At 51.0% G+C, this 26,999-nt stretch overlaps 2 protein-coding genes across 7 annotated transcripts in view; both read right to left on the reverse strand.

Moving 5' to 3' along the window:
- Window positions 1–21,469, reverse strand: part of TANGO6 (transport and golgi organization 6 homolog) — a 189,492-nt gene extending 168,023 nt beyond the window's left edge. For all 6 annotated transcript variants that reach the window (XR_009246848.1, XR_009246849.1, XM_058675022.1 and 3 more), the window contains exons 1-7: window positions 21,300–21,469; window positions 13,781–14,421; window positions 11,321–11,437; window positions 8,400–8,541; window positions 7,146–7,282; window positions 3,419–3,581; window positions 366–448 (exon numbers count right to left, since the gene is read on the reverse strand). Coding sequence is in view for 4 of the 6 variants with exons in the window: in XM_058675022.1 (XP_058531005.1) it covers window positions 366–448; window positions 3,419–3,581; window positions 7,146–7,282; window positions 8,400–8,541; window positions 11,321–11,437; window positions 13,781–14,421; window positions 21,300–21,396 (1,380 nt within the window). In the remaining 2 variants the exon portion in view is untranslated. The remainder of the gene's footprint in view (window positions 1–365; window positions 449–3,418; window positions 3,582–7,145; window positions 7,283–8,399; window positions 8,542–11,320; window positions 11,438–13,780; window positions 14,422–21,299) is intronic.
- A 2,369-nt stretch (window positions 21,470–23,838) lies between these two features.
- The window catches only part of CDH1 (cadherin 1), a 63,293-nt gene continuing 60,132 nt past the window's right edge, over window positions 23,839–26,999 (reverse strand). The window contains exons 15-16 of the mRNA XM_004583976.2: window positions 26,392–26,535; window positions 23,839–25,458 (exon numbers count right to left, since the gene is read on the reverse strand). Coding sequence (XP_004584033.2) covers window positions 25,249–25,458; window positions 26,392–26,535 — 354 coding nt within the window. The 3' untranslated portion in view covers window positions 23,839–25,248. The remainder of the gene's footprint in view (window positions 25,459–26,391; window positions 26,536–26,999) is intronic.

Raw genomic sequence — 26,999 nt, forward strand, 5'->3', positions numbered from 1 at the left:
CAAATAAACCATTTTCCAAAAAAGTTACAAAGTAGATTCAACATTAGCACACTCTTGGAAAACCATCAGTATTGAATACACCTCTGCTAATTTCTTTAAAAGATGCTTTTACCAGTTGGATATGCCATTAAGAGAATCTAAATCATCTTAATAGTCAAAGCAAATGATGAAATTAACAGGGTATTAAATTTATTCCAGTTTGTTCCCCAAAGAAATCAGCTTAGTTTTTAGCTTTCAAAGTGAAAAGAGTTCATAGCTTGAAACTAAATCATTCCAGTTCCTGAAACAATAGCTAAAAGGCAAAATTATTTTACACGTTCAGATCCGAGTACTAGGTAAAAACATTAGTAAGTTGAATTACTAACCTTAAACACATCTTCAATACATCTACTAAGTTCTTCTTCTGTTACCAAAATGGTCCCTGGTATCATATCACGCTCTGGAATTTCTAAAGAATAAAAACCAAAATTACACGCATTCAGCACCTCAGCATATAGGAGATATTAAGCCTAAGGAGTCATATTTTAAAGACATTTATTTTTATTGGACAGATTTACAGAGAGAAGGGAGAGACAGAAAGATCCTCCAACCACTGATTCACTCCCACACCCCAGGTGACCACAACAACTGGAGCTGAGTCGATCAAAAGCCAGGAGCCAGGAGCTTCTTTCAGGTCTCCCAGACAGATGCAAGGTTCCAGGGCTTTGGGCCGTCCTTGACTGCTTTCCCAAGCCGTAAGTAGAGAGCTGGATGGGAAGTAGAGCAGCCAGGACACGAGCCAGCACCCATATAGTATCCTGGTGCTTGCAAGGTGAAGATTTTAGCCACTGAGCCATCGCACTGTTAGTTCCCTGCTAACGCACGTGGAAAGCAACAGAGGACAACCCAAGTGCTTGGAACCCTACACTATATGGGGGACCAGGATGAATCTCTGACTCCTGGCTTCAGCCTGGCCTACCACTGGCCATTTGGGGAGTACATCAGTGGATAGAAGACCCCACCTCTCTAGTAACTCCACTTTTTCAAATAACTAAAACAGATTTTTTTAAAGGCTGTGGGGAGGATCTATGAGGTAGAGAGCAAAGTAAGCTCTTTTTTATGGAATAATACCGACCAACACTAGGACAGAATAAAAGAAACAAGACCAGGCCATCAATGGGTACCAAGCCATAGGATGATAGACTGTGGGAAACAGGGAACCCATGGGACGCAAATGGTTACCTACAGACCAGTCGCTGTTACAGGGGAAGCCAATGTTTACCATGAAGAAATGTTGTTACCATCTGAACCGCACGAGGAAATTGAACAATGAAAAAACTGACACTAAACTGTGTGCTCTGTGATGTGACGTGTTGAGGGAAAACATCAGTACACGGTCTGACAAACACTTAGCCTGGATGGAACCATGAAAACATAGGGACGACCTAAAACCAGGAAAAAAAGCCATGCAACCAGCCCACTTAGCTTTTTTTAATTCATTTATTTGAGAGGCAGAAAAACAGAGCAGTTCCCATGTGCTGACTCAATCCCCAAATGTCCACCACATTAGGCTGGCCTGGCCTGGGCCTCCCAGCGCTAGGAGCTCCCACATGGGAGGCAGGAATCAGAGGGTGTGCGCTAGCGAGAAGCTGGAGTCAGGAGCCAAAGCCAGGTACAGAATCCAGGTGCTCTGACAGAGGACACAGGCATCTTCAGCCATGGCAGTGTGGGATTCCTGCCAGGGCTCTGGAGTTTTAAAACAGTTGTGAGGATGGGCATTGAGCCTGGTGGGTCAGACATCTGTTGGGATACCTTCATCCCACGTCAGAGTACCTGGGTCAAGTTCTAGGTCTGCTCCCCAATTCCAACTTTCTGCTACTGCGCACCCTGGGAAGCTGAAGATGGTAGAAGCTCAGAGGGCCGTGCTAGGTCAGAAGCTCGAAATCAGCCTGTGTGTGGCAAAGAATGGCCTAAGGAGAACACAGCGTCCATAGAAACTCAGAAGCAGCCCAGTACTCTACACTATGAAGTCCTATCCGAATCCTAATGACTTTCCAGGTAGGTTCAGCCTCCCCCCAAGGAGAGTTCCCCCCAAGGCTCCTCTCTTAGTAGCACCAGCCTGCTCACCTACCCTGATAACACTGGGCAGAAAAACCTTCCCCTCCTCCTCGAGGGAAAGCACATGGAAGTTTCTTGCTCTTCACTGGGTAGCTCCCCAGTCTGACACCACTGAGCACTGGCACCCTGCAAGGGATTTTACATCCCACTCTTGGAGAAGGTGGGGTGGGGAGGGACAGCGGGAAGAACGGGAGCCCGTTCCCTCATTAGCCCCAGTCGGAACGCAAACTGCACCCTCCATGCTCTGACTTTCCCGTGCCACCCACCTGGCCTGCCAGGTGCATCCTGTCCATGAAGGCAGGTCACCCTGCCTTTCCAGTCTGAGGGACATGGCATGCTCTCTCAGATGTCTCAGTCTGCATTCTTTCTTGTTCAATGACAAGAAACTATTCCATCCATCTCTGCTTACAGCTGGGTGTCTGTGGCCACATGGGAGACCCAGGCTGAGCTCTGGCTCCGGGCTTCAGCCTGATTCAGCCCTGTCTGCCACAGGCATTTGGGGAATGAACCTGTGGATGGGAGATCTGTCTGTCTGTTTCTCTGTCTCCTTACCTTTCAACAAAACTAACAGCTATGGGGACAGACATTCCACCTTCCGCTTAGTAACTGAAGCCACTGGTTGGGCTACCCCATCCTATTCTGAAGTGCCCAGGTTTGAGTCCCAGCTCTGCTCTCAATTCCAGCTTTCCACTAATGTGCATCCTGGGAGGTGGCAGGTGACAGTGCAAGTAGTCTGGTTCCTGCCAGCCAAATGGGAGACCTGCATTTTGTGCCCAGCTCTTTGACTCAGGCTGGCCATTACAGGTATCTGGAGAGTGAACCAACAGGAGATGTCTGTCTCTTTCTGTCTCTCTCCCCTCAAATAACCAAAAAATTTTTACTTAGTTATAAAAGAAAGTATATGGAACAATTCAAGATACTGAAACAAAATCTGCATACTAAATGGATCATCCATTAACGTAATCATCCCATCATATTAGGTAGGAGTCTGACATTTTTCTTTGGAAACAATGCTTGCTGAAATGTCCAGATATCTACAGTCAACTCTCACGAGTCCGAGGAAAGGCAGGTTCACAAGTGTAGAAAGAGAAAGCAAGGGTGGCCAGAATGTGAACAGCTGGTCGACCTGAAGGAAGTGGTTTGTGTGTGACCTAAAGAATTTTTCTTCAAATTTCCATGAAGTAAACTCTTCAATGTAGAAAGCTGAGAGGAAAAGTGAAACTGTAAGATAATGAACCACAACAGACCTAAATCACTTGTAACCTGAAGTTATGGAAGACAGTGAGGGGAAAACCAGCCAGCTCCCAGTGTCCCCCCTCACCTGCTATATGCACACATCGGTGAAGAGGTGCCAACATTGGCTGAAGCAGGTATTTTGCTGCCAGTTGTGGGCATTCTCTCGACATAGTTAGAAAGGTCGTGGTGGCAACTCTCTGAAACTGTCGTGCCGTCAACTTATCTTGAAAGTGAAATAAGTCCAGAATCTAGAAGAAAAAGCATTCATTGCTTTAAACCCCAAAAAAGGAACTTACTGTAATAACAACTTGGCAGAATTTTTTCAAAAGACTTATTTATTTGAAAGGCAGGATTACCAGCAGAGAGGGAAAGACAGGCAAAGGTCTTCCATCTGCTGGCTCACTCCCTAAATGGCTGTGATGGTCAGGACTGGGCCAGATCTCCCACACGAATGCAGGAACCCAAGGACTTAGGCCCTCTCCCACAACTTCCACAGATACATTAGAGGAGAGCTAAACTGGACATGGACCAGCTAGACTCAAACCTACACGTCTATGGGATGGGGTATCACAAGCAACAGCTTAACCCACTACACCACAATGTATGCTTGGGATTTCTCTTTAACAATCCAATATTACAGGGCAGGAGGGCTGAGGAAGCTGTAGTTTGTGTTGAATACTTTTATCAATATTATAAAAAAATGAAATTCTTACTATTAGCTTTTCTTTGGTTTTTTGATTTTTTTTTTATGTATCCGAAAAGCAGAGCAATAGAGAGAGAAGAAAAGACAGAGAGCTAAAGCTTCCATCTGTTGGTTCTGACCCCAAAAGGCCAGATCTTGGCCAGTGGAAACCAGAAGCCCAGCACCACATCAGAGTCTCCCACATGGGAGTCCCAGCACTCAAGCCACCATGCACACACTTTGAAAACATGTTAGTAGGAAGCTAGATCACAAGCAGTTGGGACATAAGCTGGCACTCGGATAACAGATGTGGTATTCAAGGAAAGACTTAATCCACAGCACTACAATGCTATTTTAACAAAGCCTTCTTCAATCACCATGAATGCTTTTGGTGTATATATTTCCAATATATTCTCTGAAAAATTTTTTTTCTTGGGGCCCAGCACCGTGGCCTAGCGGCTGAGGTCCTCACTTAAATGTGCCGGGATCTAATGTGGGCGCTGGTTCTAGTCCCAGCTGCTCTGCTTCCCATCCAGCTCCCTGCTTGTGGCCTGGGAAAACAGTTGAGGACAGTCCAACACCTTGGGACCCTGCTCCCGAGTTAGAGACCCGGAAGAGCTCCTGGGCTATTGGCTTCGGATCAGCACAGCACCGGCCGTTGCGGCTCACTTGGGGAGTGAGTCACCGGACAGAAGATCTTCCTCTCTGACTCTCCTTCTCTCTGTATATCTGACTTTGCAATACAAATAAATAAATCTTTAAAAAATATATATTTTTCTTGGGCCAGTGCTGTGGCGTAGTAGATTAAGCTGCCACCTGTGGTGCCAATATTTCATACAGTTGCCAGCTGGAGTCTTGGCTGCTCCACTTCCTACCCAGCTTGCTAATAATGTTTCTGATAAAGCAGCAAAAAGTTGGCCCAAGTACAAAAGATTGCCAAATATTACTAAATCTAAGTGGAAAACCTGGAAGAAGCACGAGGCTCTTGGCTTCAAATCAGCTCAGCTCCAGCTGCTGCAGTGGAGAGGATGAAGGATCTTTCTGTCTCTTCTCTGTAAATCTACCCTTCCAATGAAAATAAATAAATCTTTATAAAAATTGATTTTTAAATTGAAATCACATACAACATTGTCTTATATATTGTTAAAGCCTTCTCATATTGTTATTAGTTCCTCAAAAATAACCATTTTCAAGCTATTGGTAAAAATGTATTACTTTATTCCCTAATTTCTTCGCATTGCTTTTCCTTCAAATTTTTGTCATTATACATTGCACTGCCAAATGAAATTAGCGGCTCAAAGACAGCTCTGCCTGAACTACCCCACATAAGAGCCTATTTTAGCCTCAAATATTTGGGACAGCTGTGTGGCACTGCAGTGAGGACCCCGCTTCGAATGTTCATATCCCATATCAGAATGCCTGGTTCACCACCTGGCTACTCCATTTCTTTTCCTTTTATTAAATATTTTATGTTTAAACATGTATTTATTTTTATTGGAAAGTCAGATATATAGAGAGAAGAAACAGAGGAAGATCCTCTGTCTGTTAATTCACTCCACAAGCGGCCACAACAACCAGAGCTGAGCCAACCCAAAACCAGGAGCCAGGAGATTCTTCTGGGTCTCCCATGTGGACGCAGGGTCCCTAGGCTTTGGGCCATCCTCTATTGCAGGAGGCCATAAGCAGGCAACTGGATGGGAATTAGAGAAGCCAGAACACAAACTGGTGCCCATATGGGATCCCAGGCACCCAAGGTGAGGATTTAGCTGCTAGGCTATCGTGAGAGGCTTGGCTACTCCGTTTCTGATCCAACTTCCTGCCAGTAAGTGTCCCAAGAAGCAACAACAGTAGCTGAAGTATTTGATCCCTGTCACCATATATGAGACCAGGCTAGAGTTCCCCGCTGTTGCCTTTAGCTTGGCCATTAAAGTTATCCGAAGAAAACAGCAATGGAAGGAATATCTGTCTCTTTCGGCGTACGCATTTTGACATGCTGCTCTTCAAGGAAACAGTTCTTACAAAAAATGCCACAGACCTGAAGTCCTGCTATCTCATATGGGTGCTGGTTCAAGTCCTAGCCGCTCTACTTCTGTTCTAGCTCACTGGTAATGCACCTGGGGTACTAATGGAGGACTGACTGTTTTGGAGTCAATGGACACCTAGAAGAAGCTCCTAGCTCCTAGCTCTGATCTGGCTTAGGGACAGCCATTGCAGTCCTTTGGGGAGTGGACCACAGGATGGAGAGGAGACAGACAGAGAAAGATAGAGAGAGAGAAGGTGTGCTTTTGCCTTTCTCTCTAAATTTGCCTTTCAAATAAATAAATTTTTTCAACAAACAAGAAGATGCCTACATCCCTTAGCAGAATCCCTGGTTTTGAGTCTCAGCTCTGGCACCTGACTCCAGCTTTCGGCCACTACAGGAGGAGGGATTGGGGAGGATTCAGGTCACTGGATTCCTGCCCCTGTCACCACCCTGCAGCAACATTAAAATGATGAGGAATCTCAAGGGCCTAGAAGAAACAGGAATCGCCACCGCGACCGGCGCACACACACAAACAGACGAACAAAAAGCCGAACCGAAAAGAAGGCGAACCAAAAAGGAGAAGGCAAACGAAAAGACGAACGAAAAAAGCCACAGGCAAACAAAAGGAAGAGGGCGAACCAAAAGGTTTACTGCCGAAAACGGGCTGTTTATATACAGTTCTCCACCAATCACTTCTGCCCGTGGGTCCACGGGGCGCTATCTGATAGGCCAGCAATCGCAGCAAGGGGGCATTAGCCTATCCTTGTGACTTCCTGCCTGCCTACTGGCGGGACAAATCCCGCCTCCTGGCACTCGGCCAGCCGCCATCTTGCGGCCCCTCATACACATGGGTCGGCCGCTCCCCACATGCCCCTGTTTGGGAGATCCGGTATTGAGTCCCTGGCCCAGGCCCTACTGCTGCAGTCATCCGGGGAGTGCGCCAGCAGAGGACGCACTCTGTCTCTGTGCCTTTCAAACTCAAGACAGAAGGCGGCACCCACTGAACAGTGAGCTTCACTGCCGCCCTGCTTGCCTCCAACAAGGAGCAATGTGGGCTCTCCATCGCAAGGAGGTGGACGACCCCACAAAGCCACACGCAGCACTTACCTGGGGGCAGATGTCCCTGTAGTAACTCTCTGGGGAAAGAGACTGCTGGGGACAAGAGGCCAAAATCTTGGCAATCAGGTCACACTTCTTCCAGTCTGCGGCAGTCGCCTCAGCGTCACTCCCTCCGGCTGCCCCAGCTGCCAAAGGGAGAGAGGCGTCAAACACGCACGGCAGCACCCCGTGTAAAGCCCCACAGGAAAAATGGGCCTTAAAACTCAGCCAATAAGGGTTTCTTTCCCTGATGGAGATCTGTTGATGTCTCTAATAAGATGCCCTCCTTCTCTGGACTGTTTGTGACACAGGCTCTTGGGAAGACCAGAGGAGAACTGGCATGTAGCCACCTCAGTAACCCCAGTATGATCGGGACATTAGCTTCTCAATGTTGAGTGCCCTTCTGCTTCTCGGTGCACCTCATTCCATTAAAACTGCCTACAACCACAGGCGCACAGGAAGAAGCACCAAATGAATCACCTTAAATGATTCCCAAAACCAGGCAAGGTATGAGATGAGGACACCAACTGGGATGCCTGCGTTCTTTATGGAGTGCCTGGGTTAAAGTCCCAGCAAGGCTCCCAATTCCACCTCCTGCTACAGCACACCCTAAGAGGCAGCAGGAGACGGTTTAAGTCTTGGGGTCCCTGCCGCAGACTGGGGTCCCTGGCTGGTCCCTGCCCCACACAGGAGACCCAGGTGGAATTCAGGACTCCTGGCTTGGCTTGGCTTAGCCCAGGCCATGGCGGGCACCTGGAGAGTGAATCAGAAGATGGAAGATTGATCTCTGCCCCCCCTTCCTTCTCTGTCACTCTTTCAAATAAATAAACTTTAAGGAAACAAAAGACTCCTTTACAAAAGTCTTTTTTAACAATACTTGAAGATTTATTTTTATTAGAAAGCAGTTATGGAGAGAGACAAGGCAGTTCCTCCATCCACTGGTTCACTCCCTAAATGGAAGCAACAGTCAGAGCTGGCTGGTCCAAAGCCAAGAGCTTCTTCCAGTCTCCAAAGGGGTGCCAGGACCCAAGGACTTGGGTCATTCTCTGCTGTTTTCCCAGGAGTTGGACTGGAAATGTAGCAGCCGGCTCTCAAAACCACTCTACCACTGAGCCGGCCTACCTTTAAGTAGAAAAATAGCCAGAAAATGAGTTTCTTCTCAAACAGCAGCTCACCAAGCAGCCTCCAGGTTTTTGCCAATGTGGAATATCATGACCCACCTCAGGTTCCAATTCAAAGGGACTCAGAGACCACACTTCTTACCGCCTGCTCCCTCTAGGATGCCCCGGACCACTGCCTGCACACCGCTGGGCCGCAGCAGCCTTTCAGAGAGCAGCTGTCCGCAGAGACGCCGCAGCCACGCCGGGGCCCGTGTCCTGGGCTGTGTCTTCCCGTCCATGCAGGTCTGCAAACAAGAAAGGGGAGCTGAGAATGCTGAATGGCCAGGACAGGTGCGCACTATTTATTTAAAAAGTGCTGAGTCTTGCTGACAACTTAGTGAGTTACACAGACTTCTGGAGCGTACTCTTCCTTAAAAAAGGAAAAGCAAAGACACTCTCCTTTACAGAACTTTGTTGAGCAATACTCTGAGAAAGGAGAAATAAAATTCAGTAAATCAGTGGCATTTCACAGAATTCCAACTTTCCTTGAGATGTATTTATCGATCGGCAGCGGCTCCAAGGGCTTGGGCATCACCTGCTGTCTCCCAGATGCACCAGCAGGAAGTTGCGCTGGGAAGCAGAGGTGGGACACCACTACGTGTGTTCTGATAGGAGACGTCGGGGGTCCCACACAGCAGCTCACTGTGCCACGCCCCACACCCTAAATTAAATCGGTTTCAACACCTCCCCCGACACTCTCCTAAGGCAAGCAACCTAACCTTGACTGAATCCGAGTATAGATTACTGACCACTAAGCACTCACAGTGGCTGCCACGCACCTTGTCAAGGGGTCGTCTGAGGGGCTTGCTACCTCCACCTGCACCTCTGATACAGAGAGCCAAGAACTGCCTCACAGCCACGTCAAAACTCAGTCACTCCCAACTGCACACACCTCGGCGAGCACAGGCGCCTGCCTCCTTTGAAATCAGTACAACCTCCCAGGAGATTCCCTGAAACTTCATGAGTTGGTATGTCTCGTCAAAAGGTGAATCCCAGAAAACCTGCCACTCTCTACTTAGGAACACTAGGTTTTGGTCCCATGATAATCTTGTCCCTGGCTTAGCTCACCAAATACAAATCCCTTCCTGCCTTTGGCTCAAACTGTGGTTGGCCTGTTTCTATCGGCATACACCGCATACCAGAACTCAGGCATTCTGCCCAGTTCACAACTGCAGATAGTTTTTACAAGATGCATCTTGAGGGCTGCCCTGGTGGCACGGCAGGTAAAGACAGCAGCTGTGACACTCCTGTGAGTGCCTCCCTTCATTTGCTCCAGCTCACTGCTCACGGCCAGGAAAAGCAGCCAAGGATGGCCCAAGGTCTTGGGCTCCTGCACCCACATGGGAAACTCAGAAGAAGCTCCTGAAGCTCCTATCTCCTGTCCCAACCCTAGCCCAGGCCTGCCTGGTGCATTCAGAGAGAACCAACAGATAAAAGATCTGTCTCTCCCTCTCTCACTGTAATTCTTCACCTCAAATAAATAAATAAATCTTAAAAAAAAAAAAAAAAATACATCTTTGGGCCCGGCACAGTAGCCTAGCGGCTAAAGCCCTTGCCTTGCACGCACAAGGATCCCATATGGTGCTGGTTCTAATTCCGGCAGTCCTGCTTCCCATCCAGCTCCCTGCTTGTGGCCTGTAAAAGTGTCGAGAATGGCCCAAAACCTTGGGATCCTGCACCCACATGGGAGACCTGGAAAAGGCTCCGGGCTCCTGGCTTTGGATTGGTGCAGCTCTGGCCACTGCAGCCACTTGGAGAGTGAATCATCAGGTGGAAAATCTTTGTCTCTCCTCCTCTCTGTATATCTGACTTTCCAATAAATAAATCTTCAAAAAAAGCACATCTTTTAAAAAAATGGCATTTTAAAAATCCTAATGGGGAGCCCAGCACAATGGCTCAGTGACTAAGTTTTCACTTTATATGCACCAGGATCCCATATGAACACTGGTTCGTATTGTAGCTACTCCACTTCCCATCTAGCTCCCTGTTTGTCGCCTGGGAAAGCAGTCGAGGACAGCCCAAAGCCTTGGGACCCTGCACCCACACGGGAGAGCCAGAAGAAGCTCTTGGCTTTGGATCAGCTCAGCTCCAGCCATTGCAGCTATCTGGGGAGTGAGCCAATGGACGGATCTTCCTCTTTATCTCTCCTTCTCTGTATACCTACCTTTCCAAATACATAAATAAATCTTTAAAAAATTAATATTATTTAAAAATTCTAATGCGGAGCTGAGTAGGTCCTTTGGTGTAGTGGGTTAAACTGCTGCTTAGGATTCCCAGATCCCATACTGGAGTGCTTAGCTGAGTCCTGGTTACTCCTCTTCTGATCCAATATCCTACTCATGTGCTGGAAGTACTTGGCTAAAGTGCTTGGGCCCCCAATACCCATGTGAAGATGCAGGAGGAGTTCCAGGGTTCTGGCTTCAATCTAGCCCAGCTCTGGATGTCACGCATGTAGGAAAGATGATATCTCTCTCCTCCACCCTCTCTCTGTCACTCCTTCAAGTAGATAAAAAAAATAAATGAATAAATATTTATAGAAGATATCCCGAGGCAGGCAGGTGCCAGCTCAAGTCCCAGCTGCTTCACTTTCAATCCAGCTCCCTGCTAATGTGCCTAGAACAGCAACAGAAAACAGCCCAAGTGCTTGGGCCCTGCTGCCCATATGACAGACCAGGAAAAAGCTCCTGGCTCCAACATTTGGACCTAGCCCAGCCCTGGCCAGTGTGATCACCTGGGAGTAAACAGTGAATGGAAAACTTCCATCTCCCCTACCTCTAGCTCCAATTTTCATTACTTCTCAGCCTTTTGGCTAAGATCAAGTGTAACTCTGATTTTCAAATAAATAAATCACCCTAAAAATGTCACTGAGTTTTATAAACACCACTATTTAATTATCCAGAAGATAAAGTAAGGCTTAATTTGACCATGAAGCAGAGAACAACTGCTACTAAATCTTCCAGGCACAGACAGAATGCCACACATCATCAGCAGAAATTCACCCCAACAGTCCCTGGGCCCAAGTACCTGGGGGGGTCCCCCCTGCAGGATGAGTAATTCCCGGACTGCAAGCGGTTGATAGACTTGGTCCAAGATGTCCCTCAAGGCCGCCCTGGAGAGGGTTCTCTCCTCTTCCGTTAAAACCTAGAAGAAAACCACACTTGACATCAGTGGATTATCAGCCAGGCAGCCAATAGGAGGTGATGTTTCCCAACACTGCACAAAGGCCCACCCCTCAACCCCGGTATCTCACTCACCCCACACCTGGGTGGCAGGCGTGAGTTGGCCCACTAGTGAGTGCTTACTGCCAGTTGGAACTCTCACTATTCTTGCTCAGCACTCTGCTCAGCCTTCCCGTGGGTTCTGCAGAAGCAAACCCTGGCCAGGAGGTAGGGACCAGTGTTCCTGGTCCCCACGTGGCAGCCATACACTCCACCCCAGCCTCTATGAGCAACACAGATAATGCTGCAGCCACTCTTCTCTTTTCCTATTATCCTCTTAACGCACATAGAATTTGGGTAACAAAGAGTAGTAGCATTTGGGGGACCTGTGTAGTCCCAACAGAATTGCCTCTGGTTAACTACTAACCTCCTGACAGTCAGGGGCCTGCCCACTCCCACTGAGCACAGATGTTGCCAGGGGCTGCAGCCACTGCTAAGATGTGTCCTGGCACGTCTCAAGCAAACCCTGCCGTCCACTCTGGCTCCCGCCCTCCTGCTTGGTCACCATCTGTGTGTTTCTGTTCTCCGTCTCTTCTGCCCAAGACTCAAGGACCCCGCCTGGCCTCAGAGTAACAAGTGCCCATCCCAACCCCACTCTTGAGGAGGCAACTGCAGTGGGCACTGCCGGGACCACGAGCACAGAGCTAGCTCAGTCCACGCATCACAGCGGCGCCAGGAAGCTGCCTGGACGATGGCAGTTTACCAGCACAGGCGGGAGAGCGGTCAGCAGTGAGGAGGAGGGTGACACACACAGGTGAAAGAGCAGCGAGGGGCAGGCGGCTGAGAGCTGCACTGACCTTGGTATGTTTCTATCCCCACAGCTCCCCAGGGTTGGTTGCCATGGTGATGCCGATGGCCCTCCTCTAGGGCTTCAGGCCACCACTCTGAGCACCCCATTTGCCCCAGCTGCTGCTGCCCACCAAGTGTGTGAGCTCTTTTACAAGGGCTCTACCTTACCTTCCACAGGTCCTCAGTGGCCCACTGACTGGCTGCCGAACCACCCAATAGTGTGTGGTATGCCAAGGCCCTGCCTGACCCTGTTGAATCATCCCATGGCCCAAGAGCTTCTCCATCAGCATTACCAGGGACTAGGCTGGGGACCTTAACACACTGGTCTTTATGTTCACAACCATGCTGCGAGGGCATACTTGATTTATTAAAGAGAACAAAGAGCCTTAAACAGCCTACAGGGGCTGGAGCAATGGCTCAATTGACTAATATTCAGCCTACAAGTGCTAGAATCCCATATGGGCGCCAGGTTGTGTTCTGGCTGCTCCACTTCCTGGGAAGGCAGTGGCACGTAACCTAAAGACTTGGGACCTGCACCCATGTGGGAGACCCGAAAGAAGCTCCTAGTTCCTGGCTTCAGATCAGCTCAGCTCCAGCAATTGCAGCCACTTGAGGAGTGAAACAGAGGATGGATGATCTTACACTCTCTATAAAGCTGTCCTTCCAATAAAAATAAGGAAAGAAAGAAAGGAAAGAGGAAGCAGCCTGCAACCACACAGCAAGGTGTGGGAGAAAGGGACTCCCAGGGATGCCAAGGACTGGTAGCCAAGAGACTACAATCAACCACTCCTTCCAGAAGAGTGACTCGTCCCCTGGGCTGCTTCTGGCAGCCCTGTTCTGAAGATCACTCACACACACACCACAACACACCCACACACACACACCACGCACCCACACACACACACCACACCCCTCACCCATGCACCCACACACCCCCCACCCACCCACACCACACACACACCCCATGCACACACACACCACACCCCACCCACACCCCATGCACCCCCACACACACCACACACCCCACCCACACCCCTGCACCCACACACACCAAACACCCCACTCACGCACCCACACCACACACATACCCCATGCACCCACACACACACCCCATGTACCCACACACACCACACACCCCATGCACCCATCCACACATACACACCACACACCCCATGCATCCACACACACACCCACACAACTCACGCACCCCCCCACCACACACACATCCCACCCACGCACCAATACACGCCATGCACCCACACACACACACCATACACACACCCACACATCCCATGCACCCACCCACCCACCACACACATCCCACCCACGCACCCACACACGCCATGCACCCACACTCACACCCCATACACACACCCACACACACACATCCCATGCACCCACCCACCCACCACACACACATCCCACCCACACACCCACACACACACCACCCACGCACCCACCCCTAGCGATAGTTTACCTCTTCAGAAGGTGTCAGTGGTTTTCTTTTGCTTGGGCAGAACCCCAGCTGGCACAGGCCTGCTGCAATGTCTCCGAAATGGCGGCAGAAAACGAGGCTGCCGAGCGCAGCGTGCCGTGCCACCTCCAGGAGGCCCCTGCAGCTGGCGTACAGCCTCCGGAGAGCCGGTGGGGCGGCCTCGGGGCACACCACGTCCTGCACCACGGCGCCAAACTCGGTCCTGCACCTCAGAGGGACCCCGACACCAGGCAGAAGGTAGGGGCAGACGCCCAGGGTGACAACAAACTGCAGAGCCGACTGGACTGTCTTCTGCTGGGAAATGCTGAGCGTGTCGGGGCTCAGTGTGGGAGCAACTTCCGGAGTCTTAGGGTTGGCTTTCCCTGGACTGAAGTCAGCCGCCAGGCGAATCATAGTTTTCTTCAAGCATAGCAGCAACAGCAAGACTTCAGCGGTGAAGCGCCAGGTGACGTCCTCAGAGTTCTGTGACCATTCGGCCTGGCCAGCCACCTCTTCTCTGAGGACAGCCAATCTCCTCCACTCAGGGTCCTTCAGGAGCTTGTCCTCGAAAGCAGACAGGTTGGACTTCAAAGTGGCCAACAACACATCATGCTTTGTGATCTGTAGGGAACTTGAGCCTGATCCTTTACAAAGTGGAAGAAGAAAAAACAAAAACAACACAGATCAGATACAAAGAAAACAAGCCATAGAGTGGGCTCCTGGCACAGGGGCTAAGCCACAGATGGGGATGCCTGCATTCCACATCAGAAAGCCTGGGTTCAAGTCCCACCCTTACAACCTCCCACTGATGTGAACACTGGGAGCACGGCACCATAGGGGAGACCTACACTGAGCTCTTTGTTCCTGGTTTCTGGCCAGGCCCAGCCAGGCTGTTGCAGGCATTTGGGAAGTGATCCAATGGATAGGAGAGCTATGTCTCTGTCTGCCAAGTAAATCTTAAAAACAAATACACAGGGTCCAGCACAGTAGCCTAGCAGCTAAAATCCTCACCTTGCATGCACCGGGATCCCATATGGGTGTTGGTTCATGTCCCGGTGGCCCCGCTTCCCATCCAGCTCCCCGCTTGTGACCTGGGAAAGCAGTCGAGGATGACCCAAAGTCTTGGGACCCTGCACCTGTGTGGGAGACCCGGAGGTGGCTCTGAACTCCTGGCTTCAAATTAGCTCAGCTCCGACCATTGTGGCCACTTGGGGAGTGAGTCAGCGGATGGATTATCTTCCTCTCCGTCTCTCTTCCTCTCTGTAAATCTGACTTCCCAATAAAAATAAGCCTTTTTAAAAATTGACAGAAAAAACAAATATACAAATGGCACTTGCCTCAGCGTGTAGCGCTATCCACTCTAGTCCACCCTCTAAGGTCAGCTCTGATACCACTAGCTCTGGAAAGCAATGCCCATGGTGCCAACCAGCTTAGGAAGAACTCTCTGTTCCCCTGTAGAACTCTGGGTGTAACTGGAATAGTGGACATAACATAGACAAGAGACACTCAAGTTTGTAGAAAATGGGAAGGTTTGTTTAGGGGACAGTACCGTGGCATAGTGGCTGAAACTGCTGCCTGCAGCCCAGCATCTCATCTAGGCACCTGCTCTACTTCTGATCCAGCACCCTGGTATATGCCTGGCAGAACATCTTAATAAGGCCCAAGTGCCTGGACCCCTGCTGTCCATGTGAGACCAGATAAAAGCTCCTAGGCCCTGGTCTAACCTTGGATGTTGTGGCCATTTGGGGGAGTAAACCAGCGTATGGAAGATTTCTCTCTGCCTCTCCCTCTCTGTAACTTTATCCTTCAAATAAACAAAACTTTTTAAAGATTTATTTATTTTTATTGCAAAGTCAGATATACAGAGAGGAGGACAGAGAGGAAGATCTTCCATCTGATGATTCATTCCCCAAGTGACCGCAACAGCCAATGCTGTGCTGAAGCTGATGCCAGTAGCCAGGAACTCCTTCCAGGTCTCCCATGCAGGTGCAGGATCCCAAAGCTTTGGGCTGTCCTCAACTGCTTTCCCAGGACACAAGCAGGGAGCTGGATGGGAAGTGGAGCAGCCTCCTTAACGTGCCAGTATCCAGGGATGGGGAACCGCCACCCAATATCCACCCATGGTCCCGGTGTGTGCATGTTCTGAGGGTTCTGCCCAAGTGGTTTGTATAGTTCTGAAATGCTATCGATTTCACTGATCCAAGGATGATGCAGCCCTCCCAATGTCATTGACTAGCATGGTCAACCTCAAGTCTCCATTCATCCAGATTTTTGCTGTCATCATTTGGCTGGGGTAGTTGTCAAATTTGCTGTTCTTCTGCTCTGGTACCAAATGTGCTTCCATATTCTCCATGTGTGTCAGTGTCTACATCCACTGCTCCGTCTTTTTCACTGAGGAGACCAAACTCTTGTAGGCGAGTCCAAGGACCTGGGCCAGATGACCCTCATCCTCAAGGCTCATGAACCCTGCACCCACCTCACACGTGGGCCAGGTGACCCAAGTCCCGCCAGACCCTCCACCCCAGGGCCCACAAACCTGGCACCCACTGACCCCAGGCTGGCCTGGCTCACCTCACTTCAGCATCCACTATCATATTGTGCAGTCTGACTCAGTCTAGCCTGCTCCCTGTTCCAGCTCCTGCTGGTGGGTGCTGCAGCCTATCCCAGCCCAGCCTGATCCCTGCCTCAGCCCCAATGTGAAGTGGCTGGTGTTGCTGCACCCTGTCCTCATTCTCAGATCTGCCAGCATGTTATGAATTGGCCCAGCCTGGTCTGTCCCCAGGCCTGACCCACATGTATGCCGGAGGGTACTGTAACCTGACATGGTCTTCTGGGCTGCTCCTTGCTTTGATTCTTGCGCTTACCTGCAGGGATTGCATCCCAACAAAGGAGTTTCCCAAGCTCCTCTAGGGGGTCTCCTCCCAGTGACAGTTCTCACGCATACCAGTGGGTCCTTGGCCCAGGTTGACTTTGTCCACTTCCTGTCCTGGCAGGAATAGTAGTCTTGCTCAACTGGCCCACACCCATTCTGGTTCTTACTGTTAGATGTTACAGCCCAGCAATACCTGGTCTATGCCCAGACACAGCTTTTGTGTGGTTCAATGGGAGTCAGGACCTAACCCAGCCCATTCTACACTCAAGTACTGGTACTCTCACAAGTACCAGTGGGTGCTGGAGTCTAGCCCAGTCCACTGCTCCCCAGACCCAGTCCACACCGCACCGATAGAGGCTGTAGCCATGTCCATCCCTGCCCACTGCCACCAATCCAGCTCTTGTCCTCACCAGCAGGAACCACAACCCAGCTGGGGCGTCCCCTTAGCTCCCCAGCAAGGCCTGTTCCCATCCACAGCTCTTCGGCATGCCAATGGAGATTATAATTCCACAGGGGTGAGCCCACATCTCCCCACAGTTTCTGCTACCAGATCCGATTTGCTGGTGAGAATGGGTAGAAACAAGAGCTCCCGTTCACAGTTGCTGAGAAAGCTGAATAGCACAGTAATGTTGGAAGACAGCCTGACAGCTCCTTTCGAAGCCCAACCCAGCCACCATGCTCTGGGGCATTCAGCCAAATGGGTTGCAAGCTTATGTCCACGCAAAAACATCGCCCACGTGTGTTTACAGCAGCCTGATTCATAATCGCCTAACACTGGAAGTGGCCAAGGTGCGTTTCAACAAGCGAACAGATGCTTTCAAACAGCCAAGGTAAATGAATAAACAAACTGTGGAATATCTGTGTGACCAAGTGTTATTCGGCAATTAAAAAGACACCAGCTATCAAGCCATGAGGACCTGAAAAGCACTTAAACACACACTGCTGGGCCAGCGTGGCGGCACAAGAGGTTGCGCTGCAGCTGCCAACATCTACGGTACATACAGATCCAAGTCCTGGCTGTTTGGCCTCCAATCCAGCTTCCTACTAATGTGCCTGACAAGGCTACAGATGATGGCCCACATGCTTGGCTCACTGCCTGTGTCTAAGCTGGGCCTATCCACACTTGTTGTAGGCCTTTGGGGAGTAAACCAGTAGATGGAAGATCTCTGTATCTGCCTTTCCAATAAATAAAAAGCAAATACAATTGTTAAAAAGGTGTATTTCATGAAAACTATTCTTTTAAAGACAATGCGACTTGAAAAAGAATTCCATAAGACTTCTCAAAGATCATCAACATCAAGGACGAACACTGTCAAGTTCTGACGCACGGATTTCACACTAGAACACAACGACACGCCCAGTTGCCCAACCAGGCCAGTGCTGGGGAGTCGCCAGTCACCCACAGCCTTCAGACACGCGGCTGGACGGACAATGCACAGAGCCCCACCACTGCAAGCCCTGGGGGTCCTGGGGAGGTCCCAAGGGGAACACCATGGAAGGAATGACGGGTACCCGAGAGTCCCGGGCCAGCATGGAGCCAGGATATGCCCTCTCACCTCCCGGGCTCAGCAGCAGCTTCTACGCCTCCACAGCAGGTTCATATCGCAGGTCTCATAGCTCCGTGGCCCACTGGGGATGCCACAACTGGAGCAGACACACCACCTGCAACATGCTCCAAGCCCACTTCCAGTCCTTTCCAGCCCATTTAAATCTCAGTAAGGGGGCCCGGCAGCGTGGCCTAGCAGCTAAAGTCCTCACCTTGAATGCACCGGGATCCCATATGGGCGCCGGTTCTAATCCCGGCAGCTCCACTTCCCATCCAGCTCCCTGCTTGTGGCCTGGGAAAGCAGGAGAGGATGGCCCAAAGCTTTGGGACCCTGCACCCGTGTAGAGACCTGGAAGAGGTTCCTGGTTCCAGGCTTCGGATCGGCGCAGCACCAGTGTTGCGGCTCACTTGGGGAGTGAATCATCAGATGGAAGATCTTCCTCTCTGTCTCTCCTCCTCTCTGTATATCCAGCTTTCCAATAAAAATAAATGAATCTTTAAAAAAAAAATCTGGGTAAGGAGCAGTTGAACCTGCGGCTCTCTCCCCTGATAGCTGAGGGTACTTGAAACTCAGGGCCAGGTGCCAGCCCAGGATGGTGTAATCAGGGGCTGAGCCCCCACTGGAAGTGAGGCCTAGCAGAATAAGGCAAATTGGAATCACGATGGAACCTTTGAGGAGATCTAGAACTGCCTGCAGGCAGGCGCTGTTTACACTAAGTTAAATGGCTGCCTGGGGTGCCGGCATCCCAGATGGGTACCGGTTCCAGCTGCTGCACTTCCAGCTTCCTGTTAATGTGCCTGGGAAAGCATCGGAGGATGGCCCAAATGTTTGGGCCCCTGCACCCAAGTGAGAGAGCCAAGAAGCTCCTAACTTCGGTTTGGTCCCACCACAGACACTGCAGCCATCTGGGGAGCAAAGCAACAAATGGAAGATCTCTCTCGTGCACATGCTGTCTTTAATTCTTTCCAAAATAATCTTAAAGGAAAAAAAAAAGCAAAACAAGAAAAACTTGACCCTTGGATAACATATCAAAAAGGAAAAGAGCACTTTCTCCCGCTGTCCCCACTAGCCATTAAAAATCACCAACCAGGGCCCGACGCAGTGGCCTAGCGGCTAAAGTCCTCACCTTGTACACACCGGGATCCCATATGGGTACCAGTTCTAATCCTGGCGACCCTGCTTCCCATCCAGCTCCCTGCTTGTGGCCTGGGGAAGCAGTCGAGGATGACCCAAAGCCATTGGACCCTGCACCTGCGTGGGAGACCTGGAGGAGGCTCCTGGCTCCTGGCTTTGGATCAGCTCAGTTCTGGCCATTGCAGCCACTTGGGGAGTGAATCGGGGACGGAAGATCTTCCTCTTATTTCTCCTCCTCTCTATATATCTGACTTTCCAATTAAAAATAAATAAATCTTTTTTAAAAATCACAAACCAACCTCCAGGTGACTTCTGTGACCTATATGATCTGAACCCAAAGACACAAAGAGAATAATTCCAAACCTGTTTTTTCCTGTTTTTTCCATGGGTCCCTAAATAAAGCGGTCTTCTCTGCCCTCTACTGGTGGAGAGAACAAACTACATGGGAGCACTCCCTGAAAGCAGCACTTAAGGGGGCCCGGGGCTTGCTAGAATCCTCAGAGGGTTCTGACAGTAACTCCAGCACATGACTTGCCTTTCACACTCTCAGCTGTCTCCTCTAAGTAACTTTTCAACACAACTGTTACACTTCAGAGAGACAGACAAGCAGGACCCCCATCTGCTGCTTTATACCCAAAGGCCCCTCACGGCTGGACAGGGAGCTGAAGTCAGCAAATGGGAACCGCAAGTCGGCACAGGTGCATGCTAACAGTGACACGGGCTGTCTTCTAATGATTAAGATTTACAAGAACGAGAAAAGTGCTTCTCTTCCTATTTCATCTTGCAGACCCATTCACACATCATTACAAACGCTAGGATGGGAGCAGATGCTTTGTGTAGTTAAGGTGCCCCTTGGAATGCCTGCATCCCAGACTAGAGGGGTCTGTGCTGAATTCCTTCATCCCAGCAGGTGAAGGGTCCAGTACTGAGCCCTTGCCACCAAGACCAGAGACCCAGGCTGAGCTCTGGGCTCCTGTTCCTGCCTGGCCTGGGAGCCCCAGCCTGTGGAGTGAATTCCTGGACCAGGGCTGTCTCCGTGTCTGTGGAACTCGCAATTAAGTGAGTACATGACACACAGCTCCCCCTACCCTGGGGGAGACTAGAGGGTCCTCTGTGGATGAAGGACAGGGGTGTTTCTGAAAGACCTCTGGGTTGTGGCGTTGGTTAGAAGACAGGTAGATGTTATACAGAACGTTAGTGCAATCCGTGCACTGAAGACTGCCTACGTGTGCTTGTGACAAACGATTCCATCCAGGCTGGCTGCCTCGCGGGCCTCCTCAGTCACACTGGACTGGGTTGCTGTGGCGAGACCAGCGGCCTCCCAGTTGGCAACGTCCAGCAGATTTTCTGCAGTGTGACTCCTGAGTCAACGGAGAATACTAACCGACCTCGGGGTGGGAGGGAACCTGCATCCAAACCCTAACCTCAGCCACTCGCACTGGCCTCACAGACCAAATCCGACTTGCTTGCTCCGTTCTAGTCGGTGCTCAGCCGCTGACCACGCAGGTCCTTGAGCCAAAGTCTCAAATACCCTCAGCTGTTAGCGGAGGCAGCTGCAGGTTCAATTACTCCTAGCATGCCCGCAGATCTACACTGGCTAGGACTAAATCTCACTGTAAAGCCCTGTTCCTTCTCTGCACACACCCAGCTGCCCATCCTGCTCCTCTGTCCCGGCCACTGGGCCACCTCGAGTCCACCTAGGACCCTGGGAGTTCCCAGCCGGGGCAGCTGATTCCACCCCGGGACCCAACGACGCGGCCAGGCGCCCAACCAGGCAAGCGCTGAGGAGATGCCGGCCACCTGCAGCCTCCAGCCGACCCCAGGTCCGCCTGGAGACTCAGGGGACACGCGACTGGCCGGACAACGCGCGGAGTTCCCACCACGGCGAGCCCGGGGAGGGCCCGAGCAACGCACGTCGGTCACCCTTGAGAGTCCCGGGCCAGTGCGGCGCCAAGACGCGCCTTCTCACCTCCCGGGCTCAGCAGCAGCTTCAAGGCGTCCACAATCAGGTTCAGACCGCAACTATCAGGAGCCCCGCTGCCCACAGCCTGCCTCGAAGCCGCCATGACTGGAGTGGAACACGCTACTTTACGACGGGCTGAGACCGGAAGCGAACCTGCACCGCCGCCATGTTGAGTGTGGCAGGCGGTCCTCAGCCCGGGAGGGTGGGACATACAGGAAGCGTGGGCGGGACCTACGGCGGGAACGCCCCCTTCCCACCCTTCTGTTTGTGGCTCCCTTTACATTCATTTCCATAAGGAGTGTATCCTGAGGCAGCCAGAGGATGCACCATCTGTGAAGTTTGGATATTCTTTTTTTTTTTTTTTAAAGATTTTATTATTATTATTGGAAAGCCGGATATACAGAGAGGAGGAGAGACAGAGAGGAAGATCTTCCATCCGATGTTTCACTCCCCAAGTGAGCCGCAACGGCCGGTGCTATGCCGATCCGAAGCCTGGAACCAGGAACCTCTTCCAGGTCTCTACACGGATGCAGGGTCCCAAAGCTTTGGGCCGTCCTCTCCTGCTTTCCCAGGCCACAAGCAGGGAGCTGGATGGGAAGTGGAGGTGCCGGGATTAGAACCGGCGCCCATATGGGATCCTGGGGCTTTCAAGGCGAGGACTTTAGCTGCTAGGCCACGCCGCCGGGTCCAAGTTTGGATATTCTTGCATTTCTCTATTCTAAAAAGCCTTGTTTAGGGTCCTGGCGTCGTGGTGTCAGTCTAAGCCTCTGCCTGCAGTACCAGCATCCCCACATAGTCACCAGTTCATGTAGGGCTGGTCCACATCCCATCAAGCTCTCTGGACTGGGATGAGAACAGCTCAAGTAAGAACATGCAAAAGTCGCCTTTGTCTGAAAGTCATGCTGCCAACAGGACAGTGCTTCAGGGGCAGGGTTCCACCTGTTCTCTTGCCCTTGTCACAGCCCAGATCACCCCCTACACCCACACCGGAAGCTGTCCCGCCCTTCCATAGCCGGCCTGGTTTCAAACAGAAGGCTGCCCTTCAGCGCTGCTTCCTGGCAGCCTTGGGAAGCAGGTATGCTCTGGGTGCAAGCTCTGGTCCTCAGGGAGAGACGCTGCGAGCTGAACCCCTCTCCAGGACCAATTAGGGCCCCTTCTGGTCATTGGCCATTTCTTTGGCTGCCAGATCAAATCTTCACTCTCAAGCAAGGAGACGATTATCCTTACAAGGTGGCAAGGGAAGTCAAAGGTGGCCACTTGGGTCACCAGTGGCCAGGGTCAGCTCCCTACTCAAATAGTTGGGTTCCTGCCATTCACCTGGAAGACCTGGATGGAGTTGCAGCCTCCTGGCTTTGGCCTGGCCCAGCCAAGGGTGTTACAGCCATTTGGAGAGTATATCAGATGATGCAGTATCTGTTCTCCCTCTGAGTCTGCCACAAAGTGGGTGCTTAACACTACAATTCGTTTCCTCATCTCCTCAACATCATAGCAGAACATCCGAAAATTGGGAACACATTCCGCAGGGGAAATACGTATCCTCAACATTGCCACTGTACCTTCCTGTGTGTATTGTCTGCCGGGCTGCCACCAGACTTTTTTCATCGAATACATACAACTGGGTTCAAGTCCACTTTGGGAAAATATAAGATTAAAGGTCATTTCAAGGTGCCGAGCATATAGTGCAGTGGATACAATGCCTTTTGTAGGAAAGACATCTTTAAGTTTTGTTGGGTTAGGGGTGGGGGGAAGCCAGGAGGCCCCACACCATTTGCAAATAAATCTCTGGCTCAATAAACTATCTTCTTTTCTCCCTCAAAAACGACACCAGTACTCCTTAGTGTGACACTCCTGACTCCTTGCGTTGTAGGGTATTCAGCAGCTACCCCAATACTGAATCAGAACCATTCCTACCTCCTAGATATTCCAGAAATTGCCAAACATCTCCCAGCATTAGATCACAGACCCACACTCACTTGGCTCACCAGGTGGTCTCGTAGCTTCTAGCCCTTGACTCAGCCTACAGCAAGGACACTGATGCTGCTCTTTTAAAAAAAATTATGTATTTATTTATTTATTTTGCAAAGTCAGATGTACAGAGAGGAGGAGAGACAGCGAGGAAGATCTTCTGTCCATTTGATGATTCACTCCTCAAGTGACCGCAATGGCCGGTGCTGTGCCGATCCGAAGCCAGGAGCCAGGAACCTCCTTCCAGGTCTCCCACATGGGTGCAGGGTCCCAAGACTTTGGCCTGTCCTCCACTGCTTTCCTAGGCCACAAGCAGGGAGCTGAATGGGAAGTGGGGCTGCCAGGATTAGAACCAGTGCCCATATGGGATCCTGGCATGTGCAAGGCGAGGACTTCAGCTGCTAGACCACTGTGTTGGGCCCTGATGCGGGGGTTTGAATGGTCTCTCCCTGCCCTCCTCCAAGGGCCCAGAAGCCCATCAGCTCAAAGCTTCTCCATGTGTTGTAGATAGCCCCCTTCTCTCGATCTACCTTGGGCCTTGCCTGGACTTGAAGTGGAACTAAACAAAACACGTGTGACAGTGGTTTAACAAAATTCTTTAATAAAGTTTATAAAAATGCATCTGAGAATAATTTTCCTGGCTTGAATTGTTCTTTTTCAGCCCCCAACAAAAATACAAAATGATCAGCACCCACACACATGTGCATTCAAAACTATAGTGACATTCTCTGTACAGAAAGAACTACACTAAATACAGTCTAAACCATCAGAAGAATCCCGAAGAGTGATTGCCTACATGTTTCCTCCCGAAAGAACCCCTTCCATCAAGTCTTTTTACCTTTTGAATTAAAAAAACAGACCAAATCAAGATCTTCTTCAGCCACAGCGAACAAAAATTTAAGATGATTGATTGATTTGAAAGTTACAGTAACAGTGAGAAAGACAGACTGAACTTCCATTCCCTGGTTCAACTCCCAGATGGCTACAACAGCCAGGTGTCAGCCAGGTGTAGGCCAGGCTGCAGGCTGATATCAGGACCCAGGAACTCTACCAGGGTCTCCCCTGTGGGTGGCAGTGCCCAAGTAAGTACCTGGGCCACCCGCCATTGCTTTCTCAGGCACATAAGCGAGGAGCTGGATCTTTGCAACCAGGATGGAACCGGTGCTCTGACGTGGGATGCTTGGGTTGTAAGCCTCGGCTTAACCTGCTGTGCCACAATACCAGTCCTTCATACCGCTCACTTCCTGCTCCTAACAAAACACACTGGAAGCTGTGATACCTTTGGTCTTGTTGTGCACACTGGTAACCGAGCAGACACATCCAGACTAGCTAGCACGCTTCGCCGACGTCATCCAAAGCAGGCACCTCGGAATCCTGGGCTTTGGGGACCAACCAGGGTCCAAGGAGCTTGGGTGGGCAGCATGGTGCAAGTCCTCCATCCTGACACAACTGTGAGGTGGCTGCCTCCAGCACTGGCTCACTCTGGCCAAAGCTCCCCCCTCGTTCTCTCCCCTTCCCCCTGCCCTGCAGCTCACGTCAGTGGTAGGGCCCCAGCAGGACCAAGTTCATGTTCATGAGAGATGAAAAGGGAAAAACCATGTGGAGTCATCAGAGCATGCAGAATTCAGCCAAGGGACAGGGCCTGACCCAGGTCCCAGGGACGGGAAGGATGTACAGCAGTGGGGCCCAGCAATGAGGGCAGGCTTGGGACAGCATGCAGGGGTGGGGAGAGAAGCAGACAACCACAGCAGCTGGCTCCTCCCCTCCCTGTGGAACAGGAGCCCAAAGCCAGCTGCAAATCATTGGCCAGACCATCCGGGAGAGTGGATGGACATCTCCAGTCCTTTCTCCCACACACAGATGAGAGCGACACAAACTGAAAATGCTAACTATCATCACTGCATCCTTGGTTGGGGTCTCTTTCCTGGAAACTCATCTCAAAGGAAGGGTGCTGGGAAAGCCAGGGCGCCGGCCGCCACGTGGGACCTCCCTAGTCGTCCTCGCCACCGCCGTACATGTCAGCCAACTTCTTGAAGCGGTTGCCCCACTCGTTCAGGTAGTCGTAGTCCTGGTCCTGGTCAGACTCGGAGGAGTTGAGGGAACTTAGGGAGGCGGCTTCAGAGCCGCTGCCCTCATAGTCAAACACGAGCAGGGAATCGTAGGGCGGCGCCGTGGGGTCTGTGTCGGCCGCCTTCAGGTTCTGAGAAGGAAGGAGACAGCGGCTCTGAGCCAAAGGCCTGGCGCACCTGCCCCATGATAGGAGGCTTCTCAGCGACACTTGACATGCGCCAGGGCAACCAGGTCTGGGATAGCACGGCGCAGGGAACGTCCAATGAGGTGCAGGAAGACAGATCAGATCAGGTGGTCAGAGAAGTTGCCATGTTCCAGTGACAGCAACTCTTAAGAGGACCTGAAGCAACAGCAGCCCACAGCTAGCAGAAACACGCAGGACAGGTCCTCAAAGCCATGGCAATCCCTGAGCAGGACACTGGGTGGCACTCTCTCACTTGTCTTCTTCAGTCCCACATGGTAACCCAAACTAAATCACACCTTCTATAGTTCTTTTATAGTAGGACAACCTCGTGAGGATTCAACACACTGGACAAACTCTCAAACATGACAGTGTAATGGGAGAGGTCTACCCTTGGGCTCCATTTTTCCCGCTCCAACTAGGATATAAACCCAAGGCGTGGAAACACAGCAGCCACTTTGTGATCACGCATTAACAAGTAGGGCAAGGATTTGCATGCTCAGATGACGGAGTACAAAGTGGCATGAACTCTGAACGCTCCCCCTAAGGTCTGCAGATGAATCTACTCCTATCCGCTTACCCTTCTCCTATAGGGAGCTGAATGGACTTCTGACACATATAATGTGGACACTTTCTCTGGCTCTAGTGGGAGACTCGAAATGCACACTTAACATCAACTCCCAGCTCACAATGGAGGAGGAACCCCTGCTGGAAACCAAGCTGCGTTTTCTTTGACTCTCTGGCTTCCTCTATAGATCTACTAAATGGTCCCTGCGAACAGACCAAGAGCCATCCCAAGATTCAGACAGGACAGGCATCAACAGCGAGGACTCAGAGACAAAGGCAAGCATCCCAAGAGCCTGTTGGATCCAGCTCGCTCACCTCATCAATGAAGTTCCCAATCTCATCGGGATTGGCGGGCCGGGGCCGGTACTGGGGCATACTCATGAGGGTCGGGGCCACATCATTGCGTATCACTTCGGGCCGAGCATCCAGGCCTCTGTGCAACTGGCTCAGGTCAAAGTCCTTTGGAGAAACAGGCAAAAGTGTGACCACCAGGCGGAAGGCAGTCCTGTATCCCCGGGGGCGCAAGCGGTTGATGGGACATGGTACTGGCTGATGCCCCTGCTACCAAGAGGGACACTGTCCACCTGCGGGCACCCATTCTGGGTGTAACAGCAGCCAGATGAACAGCTGACAAGGCAGGATGCAGCCCCATGTGCTGCTCACTGTCCTCAGTGTACGTTAACAGCCGAATCCCAGCTCCTCCCCCACACCACAGGGCCCTGTGGAGGAGCCTCGCTGACGGCCTGACTCAAACACAAGATTCTGGGCTGGGCCCCTCGTGCCCTTGGCCACACAGACCCGCTCAGACTGCCAGGTAAACCAAGTCAAGACTGTCCAAATTCAAGGAAAATACAGTCTGAATATTAGCCAGCCCCAAAGCCAACTGACTAATGAAATTTAGCTAACCTGGTATCCAAAGAGAA

The sequence above is a fragment of the Ochotona princeps genome, chromosome 16 (assembly GCF_030435755.1).
Source record: "Ochotona princeps isolate mOchPri1 chromosome 16, mOchPri1.hap1, whole genome shotgun sequence".
NCBI lineage: Eukaryota > Metazoa > Chordata > Mammalia > Lagomorpha > Ochotonidae > Ochotona > Ochotona princeps.